General features: G+C 49.5%; 1 protein-coding gene across 3 annotated transcripts in view; it reads right to left on the bottom strand.

The window, feature by feature from the left end:
* Positions 1-7,470: 7,470 nt before the first annotated feature.
* The window catches only part of UBAC2 (UBA domain containing 2), a 164,873-nt gene continuing 151,074 nt past the window's right edge, over positions 7,471-21,269 (bottom strand). For all 3 annotated transcript variants that reach the window (XM_082602506.1, XM_082602505.1, XM_082602507.1), the window contains 2 exons: positions 19,599-19,721; positions 7,471-8,670 (listed from right to left, as the gene is read on the bottom strand). In XM_082602506.1, coding sequence (XP_082458632.1) covers positions 8,563-8,670; positions 19,599-19,721 — 231 coding nt within the window. In that variant the 3' untranslated portion in view covers positions 7,471-8,562. The remainder of the gene's footprint in view (positions 8,671-19,598; positions 19,722-21,269) is intronic.

Raw genomic sequence — 21,269 nt, 5'->3', positions numbered from 1 at the left:
TCTCCTGTTAGTCTGTCTTGGGTCAATTTTATTATTAGTCCAGCCACAAGAGCTCAAGAAGGGTCAGAGGGGAAACCCCCTCCCAAACAGTGCTCCTCCTAGGACCTCGTGGTGGGAGGCAGGGAAGCTGGGAGCTGGGAGACAGGCTTGCTGCGCCTGGGATGCTGAGCAAGAAACCCTGTCCCCTGATCATGGCACTGGAACTGGAGACACCCTGTTACTCATTTGTTCCAGCTCAGTGAGGTTTTGGGGGCCATCTAGGCAGCGGAATAAGAAATCAGGGGCAGAGGCCCCTAAACTTTCTTACTGCCGCCCTTTGGGAGACCTCTTTGGCGGTTCTCCTAATGTGAATGCCTTTCTCGCTATCCTTGATTGATGCTACGATAGAAATTCTCTTAGCAGACCCCACTTAGCCATCTCAGGAGTTGTGTGGGTGTGAGGGTCGCTCACCACTCACAGCCTGCTTGTGGCTGGTGGCCTCTCCCCAGCCCCTGTTCTTCTGTGCCCACAACTGGGGCCCTGTGCACCCCAAGAGACAGCTGTGTTTGTTCCCAAACTTTTTCACATCAGCTGCTATCAAAATTAAATAAGTATTACATAAACCAATAAAGTATAAAGGCAAAAAGAAAGAGTTGTTGTTACAAGAACTCAGTTGAACGCTTTGGAAAGTTTGATAAAGGTGAATTGCTTACAAAACCAAATGCGCTGTCAAAACAGATGTGAGTGTAACATTTATAGGACGTTGGAAAAAATGTAAAAATCCGAGATGATGCACAATCTGATTGCTTTGCTGAGTTCTGGGGCTAACGTTAATTAAAAAATCCAAACTGGGACTCATAAATGATGCAATATGGGTGTGGATTATGAAAGATACAAGTTTCTAATTAGTATAACTATGATTAAAAAAAATAAAAAAGGCCTTGGCGGCATCAACACCAGAAGACTGGTGAATTAATTACATTGACATGTTTTAACTTAAAATATTTAATATATGGGCTTCTGTGTATATATACACAGTACATAAGCATATATGTATGTATGCATGTATGTATGTATATATACAGGTCTTCCCACCGTAAGTTGAAAATATCCTAAGTCAAAATGCATCAATACACCTAACCTACCAAACATCACAGCTTAGCCCAGCCTACCTCAAACGTTCTCAGAACACTTACACTAGCCTACAGTTGGGCAGGATCCTCTAACACAAAGCCTACTTTTCAAAAAAAAGTGTTGAGTACCTCATATAATGTACTGAATACTGTACTGACGGTGCAAAGCAGAATGGCTGTCTGGGTGCAGAACGGTTGTTGACCCTGTGATCACAAGGCTAACAGGGAGCTGTGGCTGCCACTCCCAGCGTCAGGCAAGAGGATCGGACTGAAAAGAACATTGCCAACCTAGGAAAAGATCAAAATCCAGAATTCAAAGGACGGCCTCTACTGAATACGTATCAGTTTCATATGATCTTAAAGTCGGAAAATTATAAGTCAAACTACTGTAAATCAGTAGTTTGTGTGTGTATATATGTTCTGCATTTTACCCAACTTTTTAAGATTAACTGCCTAACTACCAGTTCCCAGCCTAGGATGAGAGGGAAGGTGCCGTTTGTATTAAAAATAGTGGAGGAATATTGTCAGTCATGACAATGATGACATGATGACCAAAATTATTTCTCATATATATTTGGTCTCCATCCGCATTTCCTGGCTCACAGCTCCGAAACCCTTGGAATATCCTAAGTGTAGAGAATGATGTAGGTGTCTTTTGTTATGAGAATGAGGTAATTTTTGGAAGCCTCTAAGGATGGGGGCTGATTGCCAGGAGAACTAACCATCTGATTAGAGGGCTGGAACTTTCTGTCTCATCCCCTGACTTGCAGGGAGGGAAGAGGGGCTGGAGGTCGAATCAACGGCCAATTGCCGGTGATTTAATCAATTGTGCCTATGGAATGAAGCCTCCATAAAAACCCCAAGGACAGGGTTCAGAGGCTTCTGGGTTGGTGAACACGTAGAGATCTGGGGAGAGTGGGGCTCAGAGCACAGAAGCTCCGCACCCTTTCCCCTTACCTCACCCTATGCATCTCTTCATCTGGGTGTGGATTCCTATCTTTTAACATCCTTTTAAAACAAATCGGTAATCTAGTGAGCAAATGAGTTTTCCTAGTTCTGTGAGCTGTGCTTGCAAATTAGCCGCACCCGAGGAGGAGGTTGTGGGAACCTCTGATTTATGGCCAGGTGGTCAGAAGTACAGGTAACAACCTGGGCTCGTGACTCGCACCTGAAGTGGAGGCATCTCGTGGGACCGAGCCCTTCACCTGTGGAATCTGATTCTATCTCCAGGAGACTGTGTTAGAATTGAGTTGAATTCTTGGACACCCTGCTGGCATCTGAGAATTTCCTGTCGCTGTGGGGACACACACACACACACTAGAAGTGGGTCCAGGAACGCTTTAGAGTGGCCACTCCCCCAGATGGTGGAGACTGTATTTTGTTAATTTTTCGCATCCTCACTCACTCACTCGTCGGACCCCCGGGGAAGTGGGCGAAGCTGGGGCAGAGCTGGTGGCGAAGGCTTCCCCACAGGGGGTTTAGGACGGTTATTTCATCCCTTGGTGCACGAGGCAGCCAGTGGTGAATGACCGGCACTCACAGAATCGCTGGTTACCTGTCAGGTTCACCAGAAGCATCACTCAGCTCAGGTCTGGGAGGGTCCCCTGGAGCGCTGCAGCTGGCTCTGGAACGCGGCATCCTGCTCTGTGGGGTGCTGGCCCCAGGCCCTGGGTCCCAGCCCCTTCCTCAGTCCCAGCAGGTCTTTGTCCTGCACCTGAGGCGCTTTTGTGTTCCTGGTGAATTTGAGGTTCTTGATGTCTTGCCTCGCAGAAAGAATTCAGTAGGAGACAAAGTGATAGGTAAGAAGTAGATTTATTCAGAGAGAAACACACCCCACAGAGTGTGGTCCATCTCAGAAGGTGGGAGAGATCCGAAATATGGCGTGGTTAGTTTTTATGGGCTGGGTAATTTCACAGGCTAATGAGTGGGAGGATTATTTCACTTATTTTGGGGAAGGGGTGGGAGATTTCCGGGTGTTGGGTCACTGCCCACCTTTTGGCCTTTTATATGGTTGGCCTCAGAACTGTCAGGGCGCAGGCCGGTGTGTCATTTAGCAGCTAATGTATTACAATGAGCGTATAATGAGGCTCAAGGTCTACTGGAAGTTGAATCTTCCGCCATCTTGGACCTACTTGGTTCTAACCAGTTTTTGTCAAGTCCTGTTGCCATGTCATTCTTTTAAAGGTTGTGCCTTGCCCCCTTCCCTCCTGTTTCAACTGGACCCAACATGGTTAGGCTGGGAGCATAGATGGGACCGAAGTGGATTAATTCCCACCCAAGCCACAAGCCCCACCAGACAGCACAGTCCAGGGGAGGCCTGGGTCTGGCACTCTGAGGATATCCACCAGCTTTGGACAGGTGGGATAAGGTTTGGACCATGTAAGGAATCTCCTGGAAAGTGTCTGAATCCATGCAAAGTCCTGAGGACATGCTGTGCCCTCCCCAAATCTCTACCAGGAGCTCGGCTGGAAGTGTCCTCACTGTGAAATGAGGGGCGCAGAAGTTCCCCAAAGATGCTGTCTTCCCCCCCCCCCATTCTAATGCCCTGGGGCTGCAGCCACATTCTGCCAGCCTGGGCCCTGGGGCCCTCCCAATGTAGGGGATGCACTAGGCCCTCTCAGTCTGAACCTCTGGAAGAAGTCTGCAAGCCCTTAAGGGGGGATGCGAGATTTCTTTGGAGAGTTTCAACTTTTTGTTGAATATTTTGTAATACAGAAGAGTACTGTTGGTTAGGTTGCCTCTAACCTTCTAGGTTCTTCTGGCTGGTCTAAGAATGAACTTGACACGAGACAGAGAAAATACAATTTAGTTTTTCATACGTACAGGAAGCCCACATACACAGAGAGGGTCAGAGACAGAAAGGTAAAATGAGGTCTAGACGCCATCCTGAGCTGAGGAACGGGGTCGGGGCTTCCGAGGATGGGAGGGTCACTCACAGGACGAGAAGAGCAGATGCTGGGTAATTAGATGTTTGTCCTGACACGCAGATGGGGCCACTTCGGTGAAATTTATCTCCGGTAATGATTCTTTCCTGGGAAAAATCCCCAGTTTCAACTCTTCTAGGTAGTAAGGGGAAGGGCAGTGGTGTCCCTTGAACCCACAGGATCTCAACTGTCTTTAGCTCAAAATAACCCTCATTATAGCTCATTCTGAACCCCTATACTACGTACAGCGTCTATGTAAAATATCAAAAACAAGAGTGAAACAGGCACCCTGTATGCCCCATGCCCTCTTCCCATATATCCACTTCCTTCCCTCCTCTGCCCAAAGCAACAGTATGCTCAAATTTGGAGTGGTTTTGAGCTCCGAACTTAGAAATTTCACAAATGTTTAAAATGGCCCCTCATACAAACACTCAGAAACAAGACAGGCTGGGAGTGGGTGCTGGGCTTTACTTGCTGTTTTGCTGACACCGGGGCTGTCTCTGTCCACTCTGCTGAGGGGCTGGCTTTTCCAATTATTTGCTTGACTGTTTTGCTTGAACAAAACAAGTGAGCTTTCCCCCTTTAAACAGGTCCTTAAGGCACCAGCAGGTGTTGATTTATGGACACTTGATTTAGGTGTCACATTTATGTCTGTGTAGATTTAAACTGGACAGGACCCAGCCTGCTGAGGAGGGAGCCCTGACTCTCCATGCCCACTGGGGGGTTTTGAAAGGACCTCTGACCCTGGCGGCTTGATGCACAGGAAAGGCTGGGGTCAGGTTCAGGCTACCGAAATAAGGGTTTCACAGACTTTGCACAGAAAGTACTAGGCTGAGCAATGTTCAGACACAACGCAGTACTTCCGTGGAATGTTACTGCATAATCTTACAATAAAAACTCCACACACACAGCTCTTAGAATAGCAAAAGAGCAGAACCGACCACGGTCCCCTGTGAAGAAATGAAATGGAAATCTTGTAGGACAGAAAAGTCAGCCACTTGGGCTCGGGTCCCCCACTGCCCACCCAGGGGGTCCAGTGCATCTCCGCAGGAGCAGGGGGACCAGAGAGGCCGAGGAGCATGGAGTTGGGACCCCGTTTCCCACCACAACACAGGCCTTCGCCCCTGGGTTCCCTGCGGCCTTCTGGAAACTCCTCCCCTTTACCTTTGGCCTGGAAGTGAGGGGGAAGCGTCACAGGGATTACCTGACAGCCACAACCTTCGTACTGAACTCAAGTGCTAAATTCAGGATAAGGGGTTTACAAAGGCGGTGAGGCGGTACCACAGGAACCCAGGGCCTCTGGTTCAAGAGCCCGAAAGACATCCAGTCCAGTCCGCTGTTTAGCCAGCAAGGCCAGTCCACCGGGCCACTTCTGAAAAGGAGATTTGACCTTAATGCCAATTTAATCTCAGGGGGAGACAATGCATCACCACCAAGGATCCTGCGAAGTCTGGGGGGTCAACATCCTTACCTTGAACGTTGACAGTGTTAGGAGAGCAGCTGCGGTTTCCCAGGAGCCCCGGGTAACTGGGAGCAGCCTGGGGAGAGCTGGGTGGACCTGGCTTCGGGCCCATTTAGTAGTTTGGAAAGACAATTCTGGCCCCATGGGAGGAATCCTGGCCTCGCACAGTAAGAGAGGGTTTCCCCGCAGCATCCCTGGGGGGCCCTCCCTTCTCTGCACTGACAGGAGGGCGGCCACCACAGGGGAGCAGCCCCGGGGCCCTGCGACATGGTCGGAGCTGGGGGGAGAGGGGCAGGAGGCAGGCCAGGCCAGTCCCCAGGGAAAAGTCTGGAGGTGGAACACGTGAAACTTTCCTTCTCTCCTCCCACTGCCCCTGCAGGTTGCATGGGGGGCTGGAATTTCCCAGCAGGGCATCAGAGCCCAGCTCTAGGGCAGCCAGAGGGACAGATGCTAACTGTGGGGACCGGTGACCCGATTCCAGGAGCAGCCCTGGGCAGGGCCTGAGGGACTGGAGCACGGGTGCTCAAGTTCCCTAAAGTGTTCACCTTTTGAATTCCGAACTCAGTCTAGGTTTATGAATCAGGACTTGGAAGGCAGGGTTTCCTTTATTTGGGAAGGGGAGGGGTGGCTCGCTGTGGACAATTTCTTCTTTCTTACTTTACAATCTGGAATCTGCTCACTTGCAAATTAGGCCCAATCTGATAACTTTTGCACAAAATCAAAAGCCTAAATGATCTTTTCTTAGGAACCAAACCGAGTGGCTCGCTGATGCCCCCCCTACGGCATGAGTGCCCATGCATGAACGCAAATGGGGTCCTTTAGGGGTCCCATCAGCCTGAAAGACTTCCGGGTGTCTTGACAAGAGGTGTGGGTGTCTTCAGGAACTCACACTCCGGCAGTGGGTGCCATTTGTGTCAAATGTGCAGGAAGCAAGGGGTGGGAACTGCAGCAACTGGTCCGAGAGTGAAGTCAGACGTGGAGGGTGTGCAGGGGTGTGGGTGGGGTCAGGGACGCCCTAGAAGGTGGTGACAGACGAAGGGGGACAACGGCCTGGAAGCTGCAGGAAAAGGATTTAAAATAACGGGTCACCACTGGGAAGGTGAGACCCTGGCAGCCGCAGGGAACTGGAAAAGAGGTTGAAAGAAGCCAGGACAAACCTGAGGGGTCCTGGCTCTGCCACCGTCGGCGCATGTCCAATGGTCACGCCACCTGTATGGACCTCGATTTCTAGTAAAGGACTGAAGTCAAGGGTCACCGAGGCTCCTTTCAGCTGGACAAGGCTCTCTCATTTAGGAGGGAATCCTGACAAGAAAACAAACAAGAACTTGGGGTGGTGAATCCTCTTTACGCCTCACCCTGTGATCCCAACAGGGGGCTCTCCATCCTCTGGGAGAGAAGCAGTGAAAAGTCTCGAGTGAGAATTTTGCCTCTGGTTTGATTTCGCTTCACTAGGCGCTCTCTGGAGGTGAGAAGGAACTCAGGAGATGGTGTGTTTTTGGATATGGTTGCTCTTTTTCCCACTGGAAGCCCAGAGGGTGGCTTTAGATTTGCTGCAGAGGTCATACACAAATCCACACTCTTCGGCCCTCTAGTCATGCCCTGCCAGTGACCGTGGTCAAGGACGTCCCATCACTGTCAACTGTCCTTACACCTGAGATGGGGACACTCAGATCAAGTCAGGGCCTGTGCTTGGGACCAGCTAGGCTCCCAGAAACTCACCTCAGGCCCCATTCTGAGCAGCCTGACGGCCCCAACAAGCCTCAGAATGGGGCCTCACTTGCACTCACTCACAGGGCCAGTCCTACTTAAAGGAATCAAAGGGCGCCTCTCACCTCAAAGAAAGCACCCAAATCTTCTGAAGAAAGATGAGCAGTCTGATAAAAAAAAATTTTTTTTTTGTTTGGATGGTAAAGAATAGTACAGACTACAACAAAGTTTTATTTAGGTAAGTCTAATAAAGAAACACCAAAAGTAAAACACATTAAAAACTTTATTGTAAGTACCACGCATGTCTAAATTTGCATCAGTTTGCAACACTCCTGCTGGCTTTGCAGAACACAAGAGTTGCAAGTTTCCTTAAATCTTGCTTTAGATCTTTTCAGCCTCATCTGCTCTGGCCACCCCCTCCTCCCCACGGTGGGGCCAGTCTACCCTGCCTCAGGCTGGTATCGGATTACCCCAGGGCCAGGTGGAACCTGCCTCCAGAGGGGCTGGCCCTGCAGCTAGGATGCCCCGTACTGCTCCACGGAGCCCGCTCTTCTCTTTGTCCCATTTTTACTCCTAGCCTCAGTGGCTAACTGTGGATATTCTAAGCAAAATTAACTCCAGTTAAGTTTCATGGAGTATTCCAGAACCTCGAATCGGTACCTGATTATTATCGTTGTTTTTTAATGGAAGCAGGGAGTAGTTGGGAAAAACCCCCTAGACTGGAGCGGGCTGGAACAGGCGGAAGAGGGTTCAGTTCCCTGTCTCTCCCTCATTGGCCGGGTCTGGCCAACTCTGCGTGCGGCAGATATGAACTGCTCATCCCTAGGGAGTGGGGACCCTGAACAGCCACCTGGGGTTTGAAAGCAAATTTGAGGGGGAAAAAAAAAAAAGCAATGAAAAAAGTCCATAAAGAAAATTTGACAGTTCCTTTCTGAGTAACAGTCCCCTTTCCGGCACTTATGATCAGATATAATGTAGGAAGATGCATTATAGTAAAAAGAATATGACAATAGCAGTAATTTCCCATCCGGAGTGCTATTCAACTGCTTGCAGAAATCTGCAATTTTAATGCATTTTAAACACATTAGGAATGGGAGATTAATTCTCCAAACCAAGGAAAATACTCCATAAAAAAATAAAGATAGAAAATACATGCTACCTTAATGGCAAACTTATTTTGGATACTTAAAGGTAATGATCTTGGAATTAAGGGAGGGAGCAGCAGGGACCACCCTTTGCTCAGGAGGACAGCGAGGACATCTCGCCAGAGAGTGCCAGGTCCCGGGGCTGAGCCGGTAGCGGGACGGCACCGCTGGGGTCAGCAGCCCGCCAGCCCCTGTGCTGTCCGCTGGGACCGTCAGTGCTGCAGCAGGAAGTTGGTGGCCACGTTAAGGTCATTATTTGAAGCTCTCAGGGCTTCCAAAGCGTCACCTCTGGAAAATCCCATCTCCATGAGCCGGGCAACCTGAAAACAGAAACAAAACCAGAAAAGCCTGATGAGGCTGACGACACTGCCACGGACCCACCAGCCCCCAAATGTTCCTCGTGTGAGTTCTGTAGGACAGATTAAAGACCACCACCACCACAACTGGTTTTCATTTCAGTGTGGAATCTGATGCTTATAAAATTACAACCGGCTCACCTTTTACGGTGCTCACTACATACAGCCGGTAAGTACGCATTTCCTCACTGAGTCCTCACTTTAGAGACGAGGAAGGGAAGGGGGCTTCCGAGGGTCAGTGACCTGCCAGGATGAGCAGAGGGCGGCCGAGCTGCGGCGCGGGGCCTGGGAAGCAGGTCTGCACCAGCCACACTCCTTCAGGGTCGAATTTGACTCCCGAGGAAGAGCTTATCCAAGCCGCAGGCGTCCTGAGGCTGGCAGGCTCCGAGGGTACACGCGCCGTTGCGTTCCTGGCTTGGCTCAGGCAGAGCACGGCCTTGGGGAGCCCCCCACCCCCGGCGTCTCACGGCAGGTGCAGCGTCCCCGGCGTCCCCGCTGGCCTGCGGGCAGCAGCCGCGCAGAGGGGGCGAAGCCCGGGCAGAACCGCGCGGAGGAGGCAGCTAAAGCCGCCGAGGGCAGGGAGGTCGAGGCCTCCATCTTTCTGACCACAAATCCCGAAATCTGTGAATGTAGAGGTTTCCTGTACTTTTACATACAGGCAGTCTCCAAGGTCAAAACAGGCAGTGTTACTACAATTTATTCGTAACCTGTTTTCCCACTTTTAAAATGTATTGTAAAAACATTTATGACCCTGGACTAGCCGCAGGTGTTTTTTTTTTTTTTTTTTAACTTATTTTGAAATATACTACATTTGCAATAATATATAGTGAAAAGTGATACTCTTACAAATGTTGAGATTTCCAACGAGGTGTGAGTTGACAAGGGGCTGGGGACTTCGTCACCACTTCTAACCTTCCTTCCGGTAGAACGCGATGCCCTGGGGCTCCCCAGTGGTCAGAGCGCCGCGGCCTCTCCTTCCCCCCAGCTGAGGGGGGTGTGCGCGGGAGGGCGAGGGCAGGCGGGGCAAGCGGGTGGCCGCAGGGGTGACTGAGGCCCCGACTCCTCGTCCCTCAGGGGGCCTTAGGGAGAGGCTAACCGGCTGGGAGGAGACGGCCCACTTTTCAGAAGCTGGGGTTCTAGCTGCTGTTTTTGAAACTGACGCTCTGATCCCTCATCAGTGGGTCGTTAAGACTAGGATTAAAAAAAAAAGCACCCAGTGAGGGTCCTCCCTCTAAGGAACTCATTCCAGTTCTCCACCTCCACACACGCCTCCTCAGGGCCGGCCTGGGGGAGGAGACCGCCGACTTCCAGCTCAACTTCCGGGGTAGTGGACTGACTGACTGCCGGCGTGGGCAGCACGGCAGGGATCCCTGCATCCACCTCCTGCTCTGGGCAAAAGTGGCCCTTTCGGGAGTCTCAGGAACACTTCTTCACTCACTGGCCGGGATGGAAAGCTCTTCCTCAAGGGAGCCGAATCTGAGTCTAACTAGTTACCGCCGTGGGACTTCAAAGGCCCTAATTTGCCTTTTGAAGCCACAGGAAACAGCCCCAATCCTTTCTCTGCACGAGGCGCTCGAGTGGCCTCCCCACCTCTGCAGGCATGCAGCTCCTGGTCGGTCCCAGGCCGTGTGGCTCCGTGTCTCCCACCTTTGCTGCCGGTGTGTCCTCTGCTGGGAGGCTCTCCCCTTTGCCCTTGGCCTGATAACTCGTCTTCATCCACTGACCTCGCGGCCTGTGGCCCTTTCCCCTGTTTCCCAGCCTAGGAGAAACCCAGAGTAGGGGTCTCGCGGTCCCACCGGCCTCTGTCCTGTGCTCCTCCCGGCTGTGACTTAGGGTCGACAGCTTCTCCTTACCACCATACTGTAAGGGCCCTGGCTGCCTCCGTTCACCCCTGTGTTTCAGAATCCAGCACTTTCCAGCCTGCCCCTCCCCTTCCAGCCCTCGTCCATTTGTGCTGCTGCAGAATATGGTACTGCTGGCATGGTCTGCCCAGGGCAGAGGGCGGCTAGACGGTGCCGTCCCAGCCCTTGGCACAGTGGGTGTGCATGCATGTGTGTGCGTGTACACATGTCCCGAGTGTGTAGCTACGGCATCCTGGGGTGGTGAGTTAGAGGGCCTGCTATAAACCCTGAGTGAAATGCGCTCAAGCTGGGCCTCCGAGTAAGTTTGTATCTGTTCTTCCAGGGATTGGGAGCATCTCTGTCGAACATCCTCTGATCGTTTTCTAGCCAACCAAAACTATTGTCGGCTTAAATTCTGTTGTTTCCTGTGTTAGCTCCCTCAAACTCTTATCATCCCCACATCTGATTAGCACACTTGCTAAGCTCTACGACGTCACTGAAGTTAAAATGCCAAGCAGACAAGGTCAAAGACAGGGCCCAGAACTCACCAGAGCCCTCCCCTTTCTATCCAAGTGGCTCATCAACAGGTTTTTTGAATTTTAACCAGTTTCAAACTTCATATTATTATCTGTTGCAATGTCACTAACATCTCTCCCGATGTGGCGAGAAGTGCAAATGTCTTGGTGGCATCCTGTGTCAACAGGATCAGTTTGGTGCCTTCAGACCACAAGGCTCTTTACCTCTCACAAGTATCTCCTCGATAATCTATTTCAGGCTCCTGCCACACGTGACACATCAGTTTTGCCGTTCACTGATCAGAATCCACACTCTTGCCTTTCCTTGGGGTCACTTCACACTGAGTGGCACTCGGAGCCCTGCTGGATGTGCGTCAACAGGGAGAGACCAACTCACTGGTCTGGGTACTCTGGCCAGGCTACTTCATACACTCCTGGACTGAAATGGCCTTTTACGATGTTTATTCCAGTCACTTCCAGTTAAGGACCACTATCTTTAGTGGAGTGAACGTGGCCAGTGAGGGGGTGGGCAGCTCTGCCTGCCTTGTCTCTGTCACCCACGGACATGACGCCACGGGCCAACGATGTGGCCGCTCTCAAGGACGGTGAGCAATGTGGCAAATGCTACACTCGCTGTCACCTCTGTCACCTCTAGTACTTCAAGCATAGCTAACGCCTGGCTGCTCCTTTGCGCCCAGCCGAGAGGAACAAATCCACCTGTTTGGCAATTTACGATTCATAACCTGGAGCTGATGCCGTGTGAGCCTCGCCCCGGCGCTGGTACCGGGCAGGGCTGCCGGCCACAGCTTCCAACTGTACTGGAGTTCTCTCTCCACCGACTCCGAGTCTGGTCCGAAATCCAGGAGATGCTGAGCACGGGTTGCTGCACACACAGAGCAGGGCAGCCATGGCACTGCGGCCCCGAGGAAAAAGCGCTGGCCGGGCCACGCCTGAGGGGGTGATGTCTGGCGTGAGGAGAAACGCGTTCTCTGCACACAAGGCTTCCTCCGGGTTCATTCTCTCTTCAGACACACAACCACACATTCCTCACTGGCTTTGACAGCTGAGCTGGGTTTTTCACAGGTCTCCGCTGAAAAGGATGTTTGCTGTTCTGTGCAGGCAGTGGCTGAGTGGCCATGGCAGCCCTTTGCCTAAAGCTGACTTTGGAGCCTTTTGCATTTCTTCAGGGGTGAGAAGACGAGTGTGATTAGAGGATTTTCACTGCTGAATGACCTGGTACTTTGACCAGATGACAAAGCTCACAAAGTAGAAATAGTGTTAACGCTATTTAAAAACTGAACAAGCACTGGAAGAGAGGGCATCCGTAAGTTTCCTTTAGTGTCCAAAACTGTAAACATCTACAAAAAATGAAATGGCATGCTCGGGCGTGGGTATGAGGATAACGATCAGAAAACCAGAAGAAGGACAGAGAGAGGGGCTCCGACGGTGTTTCCCGGCTGCCCCGACATCCTGCAGAGGACAGTGCTGGCTGGGGCGGCCGCAGCCAGGCAGGGGGCTGTGCCTCCCACTGTTGCCCCTCCTCGGGGGCTCAGCAGCTCACGGCCAGGACGGTAAGGGCCGCAGCAGAGAGCTGCAGCCCCCGTGGTGGACACTGAGAATCACCGTCGTGGTCCTCCGTGTTCATCGGCGCCTGACTTGCACAACCCTTGTGCGTTTCGTAACCGTCTGAGTGTGAAGCTTTATTTAGCACATGATGTGGGAACTCCCGTGCTCAACAGTAGCAAGAGAAGACTGAGGCCATGCAGACCTGCGGTCGCGTAAGCAAGACATGGATAGGTTCTAGAGGTTCACAATTCCTTAAAATAAAACCACAGGGGAGCTGGCAGCTGTTAGAGAAGCGCCCCAGCCTCAGCTGCTGGGAGGTGGGGACCCCACCAGGTGGCAGAGGGGGCTCTGCGGAGTCACTGTGTGGTCCCAGGCCGGGGACTAGAGCCTCGGGCTCCCAGCTTCCTCACAGCTTTGAGGGTAGGAGAGACTGGTGTGAAAGGCCTAGAATGGTGACCGGCACATAATAGGTGCTCAGTAAGGGTTACCTCTTGTGACCATTCTGTCCTGAGAATGATCCGAGAAGCCATTGGGCTGGGCGTGGAGGATCACTCCCTCAGAGCCTCCGACGGGACAAAACTGCCCTCGGGTTTTGTTTTCAGCACTCACTTGAACTGTTTCTACTTTACTAGTTTTATACCCTTCATTGGTCAAAGAACTGACGTGTCTTTCACAAGATCAAACACAGGCTTGTTTTCAGAGTGGCTGGAGGGAGTCCTGGAGCAGAAGGGCCACCACCACCCCGTCTCCTAGGACCAGGGTCACTGGCATCCAGGGAGAGGCCCGTGTCCCCAGATGACAGGGACCTGATTCCGCACCGGTCCACAGCCAAGCACACCCACACGCACACCTCCCGCCATGGCTGAAGACAGCCACGCTGAACAACAAAGCAAGGGACCTTTGCTACCTGTTTCTAGCGTTTAAATTGCGTAAACAAGAATTGGCCTAACAAAACTAAGGTGGCCACGGCCCGAAAGAAGGCAGATAGGAAGACAGCAGAGTCAAGAGCACGTCAGTCAGTGCCACGCTGGTGGGTCTGCGGCAGTCTGGAGAACCTTCTGAAACGCACCTCCTTCAACATTCCTTCTCTATTCCAGCCCCGTAGGTACCTTCCTCCTCCTGCCTGTGCATCGCAGGAAAGTTTCTGTCTAAAAATACTCACCACAAAACATCAGAATAGGGTTCATCTTGGTTTCTAGCCTAAAAACTTGAACGATCCTTTTCTCTAACTTCTTCTAGAAACCAGGTGTAGCTGGGTTATTTTCCAAAGAGGATGTGATGCTTTTCCCATTTTCCCCATCACTTACTCATAAAATCTCAAGTGACTCAAATATCACATCTCCAAGGCCTGTTTCTTACGATTGAAAATGCAACTTCCCAGCGACAAGATCAGAGGGACAGGACGGCAGGGAGCGGCCGGCACTGAAACTGTAGCTCAGCCTCCTCACCGGGAGGGAAACACACTGGCACAAGGTCCCTCTGCGGTGACCTCCGACTCTAACAGCTGCTCTTCGTCAGCGACCCCTGAGGCCGGCCCGAGGTCTGGGAGCTGGGACAGGAGCGGGCGCTGTGGGAGAGCCCTGTCACTGTCACCTGGCAGTGCTGCAAAGGAGGACGAGGTGGAAATATGCTTCCCAAGGAGAGAGCTCACCAAACAAGAAAAGAAACCTATAGAGAAAGGAGACAAATCTGGACTGGTTTTCCTTTCCTTTTTCTTTTTGTTTTTAATCCTCTATGGCTGGAACTTGTGCCCCTCCTACCTCAAGGTAATTCTTACTCAAGAAAATGAATAAAACCCCACTTTAACATTCTACTACTCTTTGACACAAGTGAAGTAGGACATTCATTCCAATGAGATTTAGAGCAATTCCTCTCAGTTTGAAACACTCCTTTGCTTGTTTTGTTCAAAGAAGACTGTGGTTTTCTTTACTTCCCTTTAGCTAAGGGTGTCAAAAACAAATCGTTTTTGGGGTTCTTACTTCCCAAATTCTGACTCTTGCAGAAAACAACACCCACCTGAAAGGTAGTCCCGACCAGTCCTCTGTGGGCTGCCCATGGTGGCTGGCCGCTTCCCAGGCCATGTGTGCACCCTGCCGGGAGGAGTGACCCCAGAGAGGCCCTGGGAGGTAGGCTTGCCCTTCCCTGCCCTCATTATAGCTGTCATTTGTCACCAATCAGGGCAAGCTCAATGCCAGACCCCTGTGGGTCAGTGCCACCCGCATTCCCTATCAGCTGACTCCCTCTCTCCTCCTTGGAACTGCTGAACCCCTGTGATCACACGTTGGCTGAGTGGACTGAACCTGCTTATCTTACGCTCCCGCCCGGCCACAGGTGGCTCAGCGGCCCCTCATCTTTGTATTCTCCTGCTTGCTTCAGGGTTTAGTCCTGAGAAGGCCCTGGCTACAGGCTGGGGGGGCTCCTTTGCTTACATCTTTCAGTACGCAGCAGAATTAGGCACCCCCGAAAGCTGGTTTATTTGATTGCCACCCAATCTTTCATTCTAATGGAGAACACGTTCTAACACTAGCACCAGAGACTAGAGGAGGAAAGGCCTGACGAAGGACCACCCTCTAACCCATTTCTAAGTGAAAAGAACTGTTCTTTTGAAAAAGAGCCACACCTTCATGTTCAGCCCTGCTCTAACCACCACTGGGGCACCTGCTGGGTGTCAAGCTCTGTGTCAGGAGGGAAACGCGGAGGAGATGGTACAGGCCCTCATGGAGCGCACCGTCCGCCAGGGAACCAGATGACATGGGCGTCTCTATACCAACACCCAACTCACTGTGGTCCAGATACTCAGAGCAGAAGCACTAAGTTTTCATAAGGTGAGCATTTTGGAGTTTAGATAGGTTTGTCAGAGGCAGTGGTGAGGACTCCGGAGATGAGAAGAGAGACTCACTGAGATTTAGATTCGCTCATACTGAATACATTTCGCTACGTACCCGCCATGACTGAGAGTGTCTGTGTGCCATCTCTCTTGGGCCGATGGATATTTCAGAGGACATGAATGGAATCCACATGACGCGTCTCACGTATTATAAATGTACGAAGTGGTACCATACCTCGAGTGGGCAAGAGTCTCATAAGCACCTGCACTGTAACATGTTCCCTGGGCAGGGATGGAAGACATTACATACGTGGTTATGAGCATAACATGCCCCTTCTTTCACGTCGAATCCGTCCTCCAGGGAAATCCAACAATGGGATTCCCTGTTTAAAATCCTGCATTGTTCCTAATGCCCACAGCACGGAAGCAGAGGTCCATGCCCCGCTGAGGACCACTGGGAAGCCTCCCTACCTCTTCCCCACGTGAGGCCCCTGCCCCCGCAGTCACTCTCTGCTCCCACCTCACCCACCTGCGCTTCCCCCGATCTGATGTGCTTTTCACCAGGCCCCATCTTTACAAAGAACACTGCCCCCCGCCCTCCCACACTGGCAATCCTTCAGCAGCATCGCAAGATTTGATTACGGTTGGCAAGAGCTGCCCCTGAGCCTGGCTCCACACTGGGCTCTGCACCACGTGCAGGCAGGAATCGCTTGCCCTACCTATCTCCGCAGTTCAAGAACCTAGCCCAGGGGTTAGACTGGGCAGAGCGGACAGCTGATAACTGCTGGCTGACTACAAGGAAGGGGAGACGTGACTGGAAGCGAGGAAGTCAACATTTGTGAAGTCCATGCTTGTCCTCCTTTCGTTAAATGCCAGCATTGGCTCAGTGAGTCCTGTTTAACTTCCTTGTCCGATTTCACCTGTGCGTCCCATTAAGCATAAACTGAAGGGACACCTTCTAAGCTTGGGGAGGGCTCAAGAGAGACAAACTTGGGAAGTTTTTTTCCCTTTTGAGTTAAAACAAAAAAATTGAGGCCAATATGACAAAATTTCATTATTTGTTAATTTTGAGTATGGGTGTAATATGAAAATCCCTGGTTAAGAAGAAAAAAATAAAAAGAGACAGAAACGCAATAATGCATACACTTATTTTTAAGATACTAGTAGGGTTTGGGGTGGCATCTGCAAGGGGTGATGAACTGGCAAAGGTGCTTGTTGAAAAATAGTAGGAGTGGATCGTGAAGAACTAAAAATCCAGAAACTTAATAGCAATAGTAGAAAAAGTGGCAAACATTTCTATGGCCGTATGCTAGAGTCTTACTAGACTTAACGGGGGATGCACATTCTTTCTTAGAATGTTCTTTGTTTTCAAAATAGATGGACTACATTTCCTATCTTAAATAACTCTCACTAAAATTCCTGAAGTATTTGCTCACATCAGAAAAAACTCAAATAATCATTTCTCTTTTCCTTGGTTTAGAAAATTACTGTTTCTTAAATGCATTAAAATCACATGACTGATGTTTAAATAAAGTACAGCACATCTAATTGAAAAATAAGCATAAAAAGGTTTTGTTGGGGCTTCCCTGGTGGCGCAGTGGTTGGGAGTCCGCCTGCCGATGCAGGGGACACAGGTTCGTGCCCCGGTCCGGGAGGATCCCACGTGCCGCGGAGCAGCTAGGCCCATGTGCCATGGCCGCTGAGCCTGCGCGTCCGGAGCCTGTGCTCCACAACGGGAGAGGCCACAACAGTGAGAGGCCCGCATACCGCAAACAAACAAACAAAAAAGGTTTTGTTAATTCAAACTATCTTAATGTTACTAACAAATAATTTTTAAAAATTTATTTATTTATTTATTTATTTTTGGCCGATTGGGTCCTCATCGCCGCACGTGGGCTTTCTCCAGTTGCCATGAGCGGGGGTCACCCCTCGTCGCGGTGCGCGGGGCCTCTCACTGGGGGGGCCCCTCCCTCCATGGAGTGTGGGCTCCAGAGTGCAGCCTCAGCAGTTGTGGCAAATGGGCCCAGCTGCTCTATGGTACGTGGGATCCTCCTGGATCAGGGCCCGAACCCGCGTCCCCTGCATTGGCAGGCGGATTCCCAACCACTGTGCCATCAGGGAAGCCCGAAATAATATTTTAGACAGTGTCTAGCCTCCAACTAACCAAGGGATTATATGTAACTATACACTTGTAAATGTTACTGTAAATGTCTTGAGCTAAGAACAACATCTTTCTTCTCTTTTACAGTCTCTTGAGCACCTACCACAAAAACTACTGAGAGTCTACAGAAGTAATGTTGAGGGGGCCTCCGTATCTTACTGCAGGGCAGTCTGTAAGGCCATTTTCGGATAATCAAGAAATAGGAAAGACAAGATTTAGAAAGGTCAATGAATAAGGAAGCATGTTAAAAACAACCTCTCATGTATTTACATCTTTTCATAACAGAGCCAAGAAGAAGTAAATGATATTTAGAACTGATACCGACATTGTGTTAACCTCGCTCTCATCATTCTGGGAGGATCAAGGAGAGTGATTCATTAAAAACAAAAACGCTAAAGACTTCAGTTACACACATTCACCTTGTTATCATTTTTTGACAGTTTTTTTCTCTCAAGTGTCAAAACTAAGAACTATTTCACCTTTAAATACTTTCTATCGTTAACGGCTGCTCTGTTGTTAGGGATGTGACCTGGGTTCTATCAAGGAAACAGTAATATAACAGAACTTTATTTCTTGTCACCTGAATTTGAGAGTATTAGTTTATTTTTTAATCTGTTATTATAAATGCCTTACAAATGCTGAGTTACTCGGCTTTACTTTCTAATCGTGGGGCTAACAGTGTTTTGGAAATTCACTAATGGAGGTGGAAGAGAACTATGGTTCCTTAATCTATCTCTCAACCCTAACGAGTTGCTCAAAGGATGAGGCTGAGCTGAGAAGTTAAGGGCGAGGGGTTGGGTCAGCTCGTCAGGCATATTCCCTTGGTTTCTCTCACTTGTGGTGGCCTAACCCAGAGGTGCCAGTGGGGGACCTGCCCAGAAGCCCCTCCTGAGTTCCAGAAAAAGTCAGGATACATAGAGACCGAGTACCTTGGGTAGGACTGGCTTTTGTTGGCTCTGGGAACAGGGGATGGGGAAAGTGCATGGAGTGACTCGCTATGAAACACTGACCTTGATTTGCTTTTATGAGAAGAAAGCAACATTTGCAGTATGAAATTTAAAAGGGTTGTTACTGAAGTGCTCTCAACCTACTAGCTTAGATTTTCAGAAACTTTCCAGTGTGAAATAATTACAAACTTCTAGAAAAATTTCAAGAAGAGCACAAAGAACCCAATTACTCTTCATCCACATTCACCAATTATTACTTTGCCACAGTTGCTTTCTGTCTACACACACACACACACACACACACACACACACACACACACACACACACACACACACACACACTCCCATTTATTTTTCCTGAGCCACCGGAGATTAAGCTGCATACATCCTGTCCCTTTAGATCATCCTATTTCCCCGTTTCCTCTAATCTACAATACATACAATATAACTTCAGAATTGCTGTACTCATACCACCATGAAAAATAAACCCATGAAGAGTCTGAGGTTTGCAGTTCTTTTTTTTTTTTTCTAAGAGGGCATATTATGTTCAAAAGTTACCGAAATTAATTTTCCCTCTCCCTTTTGATTATCTTATTCACTTAAGATACAGCTGGAACATTTATTTCAGTTTCCTTTTAGTTTTATGATTGTCCCCATTGCTGATTTGCTTTTTCAGTAGGTAGAACATTCACTTGGTTCCTAAGTGAAAACCATACAAACAGAGAAGCTCCCTGTCCTCCTGCCTCCCTCTCTCCCAGCCTGCGTAGTGAACCAACTTCAGTAAACATGAAATATCACAGATGTAAAAATAAGTGATCACAATGCATTTTTTTTTTCAAATTATGCCTTCCTCAAACTCATAAGAACCACAGTAGCCAATAAAGGGCCCATGTATCTATCACTGGTGTAGGTGGTGGTTGACCTGATATCAAAATCTTTGTATTTATATGCTTGATTTCTTTCAAGTCTCGTTCACCAAAACTGCTTGGAGTGTGAAGCATGGGTTTAGGGTAAGTACCAGGTGTTACTGATTACCTGCTCCTCCGAAACCTCTAGAGGAGGGGATGCTTGCTGCTCAGACTGCCGACCATCCTGATAGTTTACGTTTCGTCGCTGACGTAGAGGAGGGAAAAGACGGTTCCAGTTGATCATTCCTCCCTAAAAAGAGATTCAATGCACAGCGATCAGACAGGGGAGGAGCAGAAACATGGTAACGCACTAAAGAGCTTTCTCCTGCAATGCAGTCACGGCTGCAGACGGGAAATAAAATGTCAGATGGACCTGCTGTGTGCGAGCTGAATCAATAGGCTAAAATCGGCAGCCTGCAGTAGGTGCACAGAGAGAAAAGAAGGTAGCAGGAACTGCCAAAGGGATTTGTGCAATTTGACTCCAGAAGGCAGTGGAAGACACACGCAGTCACTCCTAACCTCAGCCCCGTGGTGTCCCCACCGACACTGTCCGAACTCCGCTGGACTCAGGAAGACACGAGTGGAGGCTAATTCAGGGCAGGCAACCAGAAACCTGGAGCTTCCTTCAGCAGCTCTTTAAAATGTTGCTCCCTCCCCTTCTCCTCCAGCTCTTCTCCCTGTTCTTGTTCTTTTTTAAAATTTGAGTAAATTCTGAGCAAGGTCCACGGAGAGAGACTGCAGGTGGAGATAAAACCCAGGTTGGGGGACAGGCTCGGGAATGTAAAGGTAAACCTTACACGCAGGGACAAGAGGTTCACACCTGTCCTCTGTGTGGCTTTATGGATAACTTCACATTGGTGGCGATGTCATCCTTTGCCTTTTCTATGTCATCAATGAAAAAAAGCCACTATGTGAAGAAAAAATGTGCGCTGCATGATGCTTTTAAAAAATTGACGTTTTTTACCTATATGCCACCTTTTAAATTTATCAACTTAAATCTGTTTCTGGACGTCTTCTAGTTCTGGAAGATTTAGAGACTGAGAAAACCTAAAATTTTTCCTATTATAATATAGGAAAATTATAATACCTAAACATGCTAGATAAAATTTAAACATATTTCATACGCACAGCTGAACATAAAGGGAAGATGGAGGCCCCAAGGTGCCAGAAACAAGCTCTGGAAAACCAGGGCAGTAAAGAAGAGAGGATGGGGTGCGAGGGGGAGCACAACCTGCTAATCCAGAGCTACTTGGGTTTTATCACCTATTTGGGTTCAGGAGAGGAGGCCTTGGGACTGAAAGAGGCAGTGACTTTAAGCTCATTACCTCCTTAAAGGCACAGCCTCAAATGGCAGCACCACCAGTGAGAGAGGATGAGAGAAAAACCAACCAAAGAGCAGATCTTCCTGAGGGAGGGAGCAGGAATCTCGGTCTGCCTGAGAGGTGAGAACTGCAGGGAGATTTGGGGTTCAAGTTACACCACATATCTGCTCTAAGAACCCATCGAAAAGTACACAAAATTCGTCCTGGGATTGGAGATGGATACACCTAAGGAGCCAAGCAGAAGCAAATCTAAAGTTATTCTGGAGAGACACTCTCTCATCCTGGAAATAGATGAATTAGATGGGATTCATAGATACAGCTCCAGTGGGGGAAGACTCGGACCCCAAACTACAAAACCCATGAGGAAAAAAACCCATCATGAGCAAGAGTCAGTGTGTACAATAAATAGGAGGATTAGATCCCCAAGGACTTAAATTTACAACATTCTGAAAAAAACTATAAAGTTAGAAGTTTTA

Source organism: Mesoplodon mirus (assembly GCF_964341445.2).
Source record: "Mesoplodon mirus genome assembly, chromosome: 17".
Classification (NCBI taxonomy): Eukaryota; Metazoa; Chordata; class Mammalia; order Artiodactyla; family Ziphiidae; genus Mesoplodon; species Mesoplodon mirus.
This window is presented reverse-complemented; position numbering and strand designations above follow the sequence as displayed.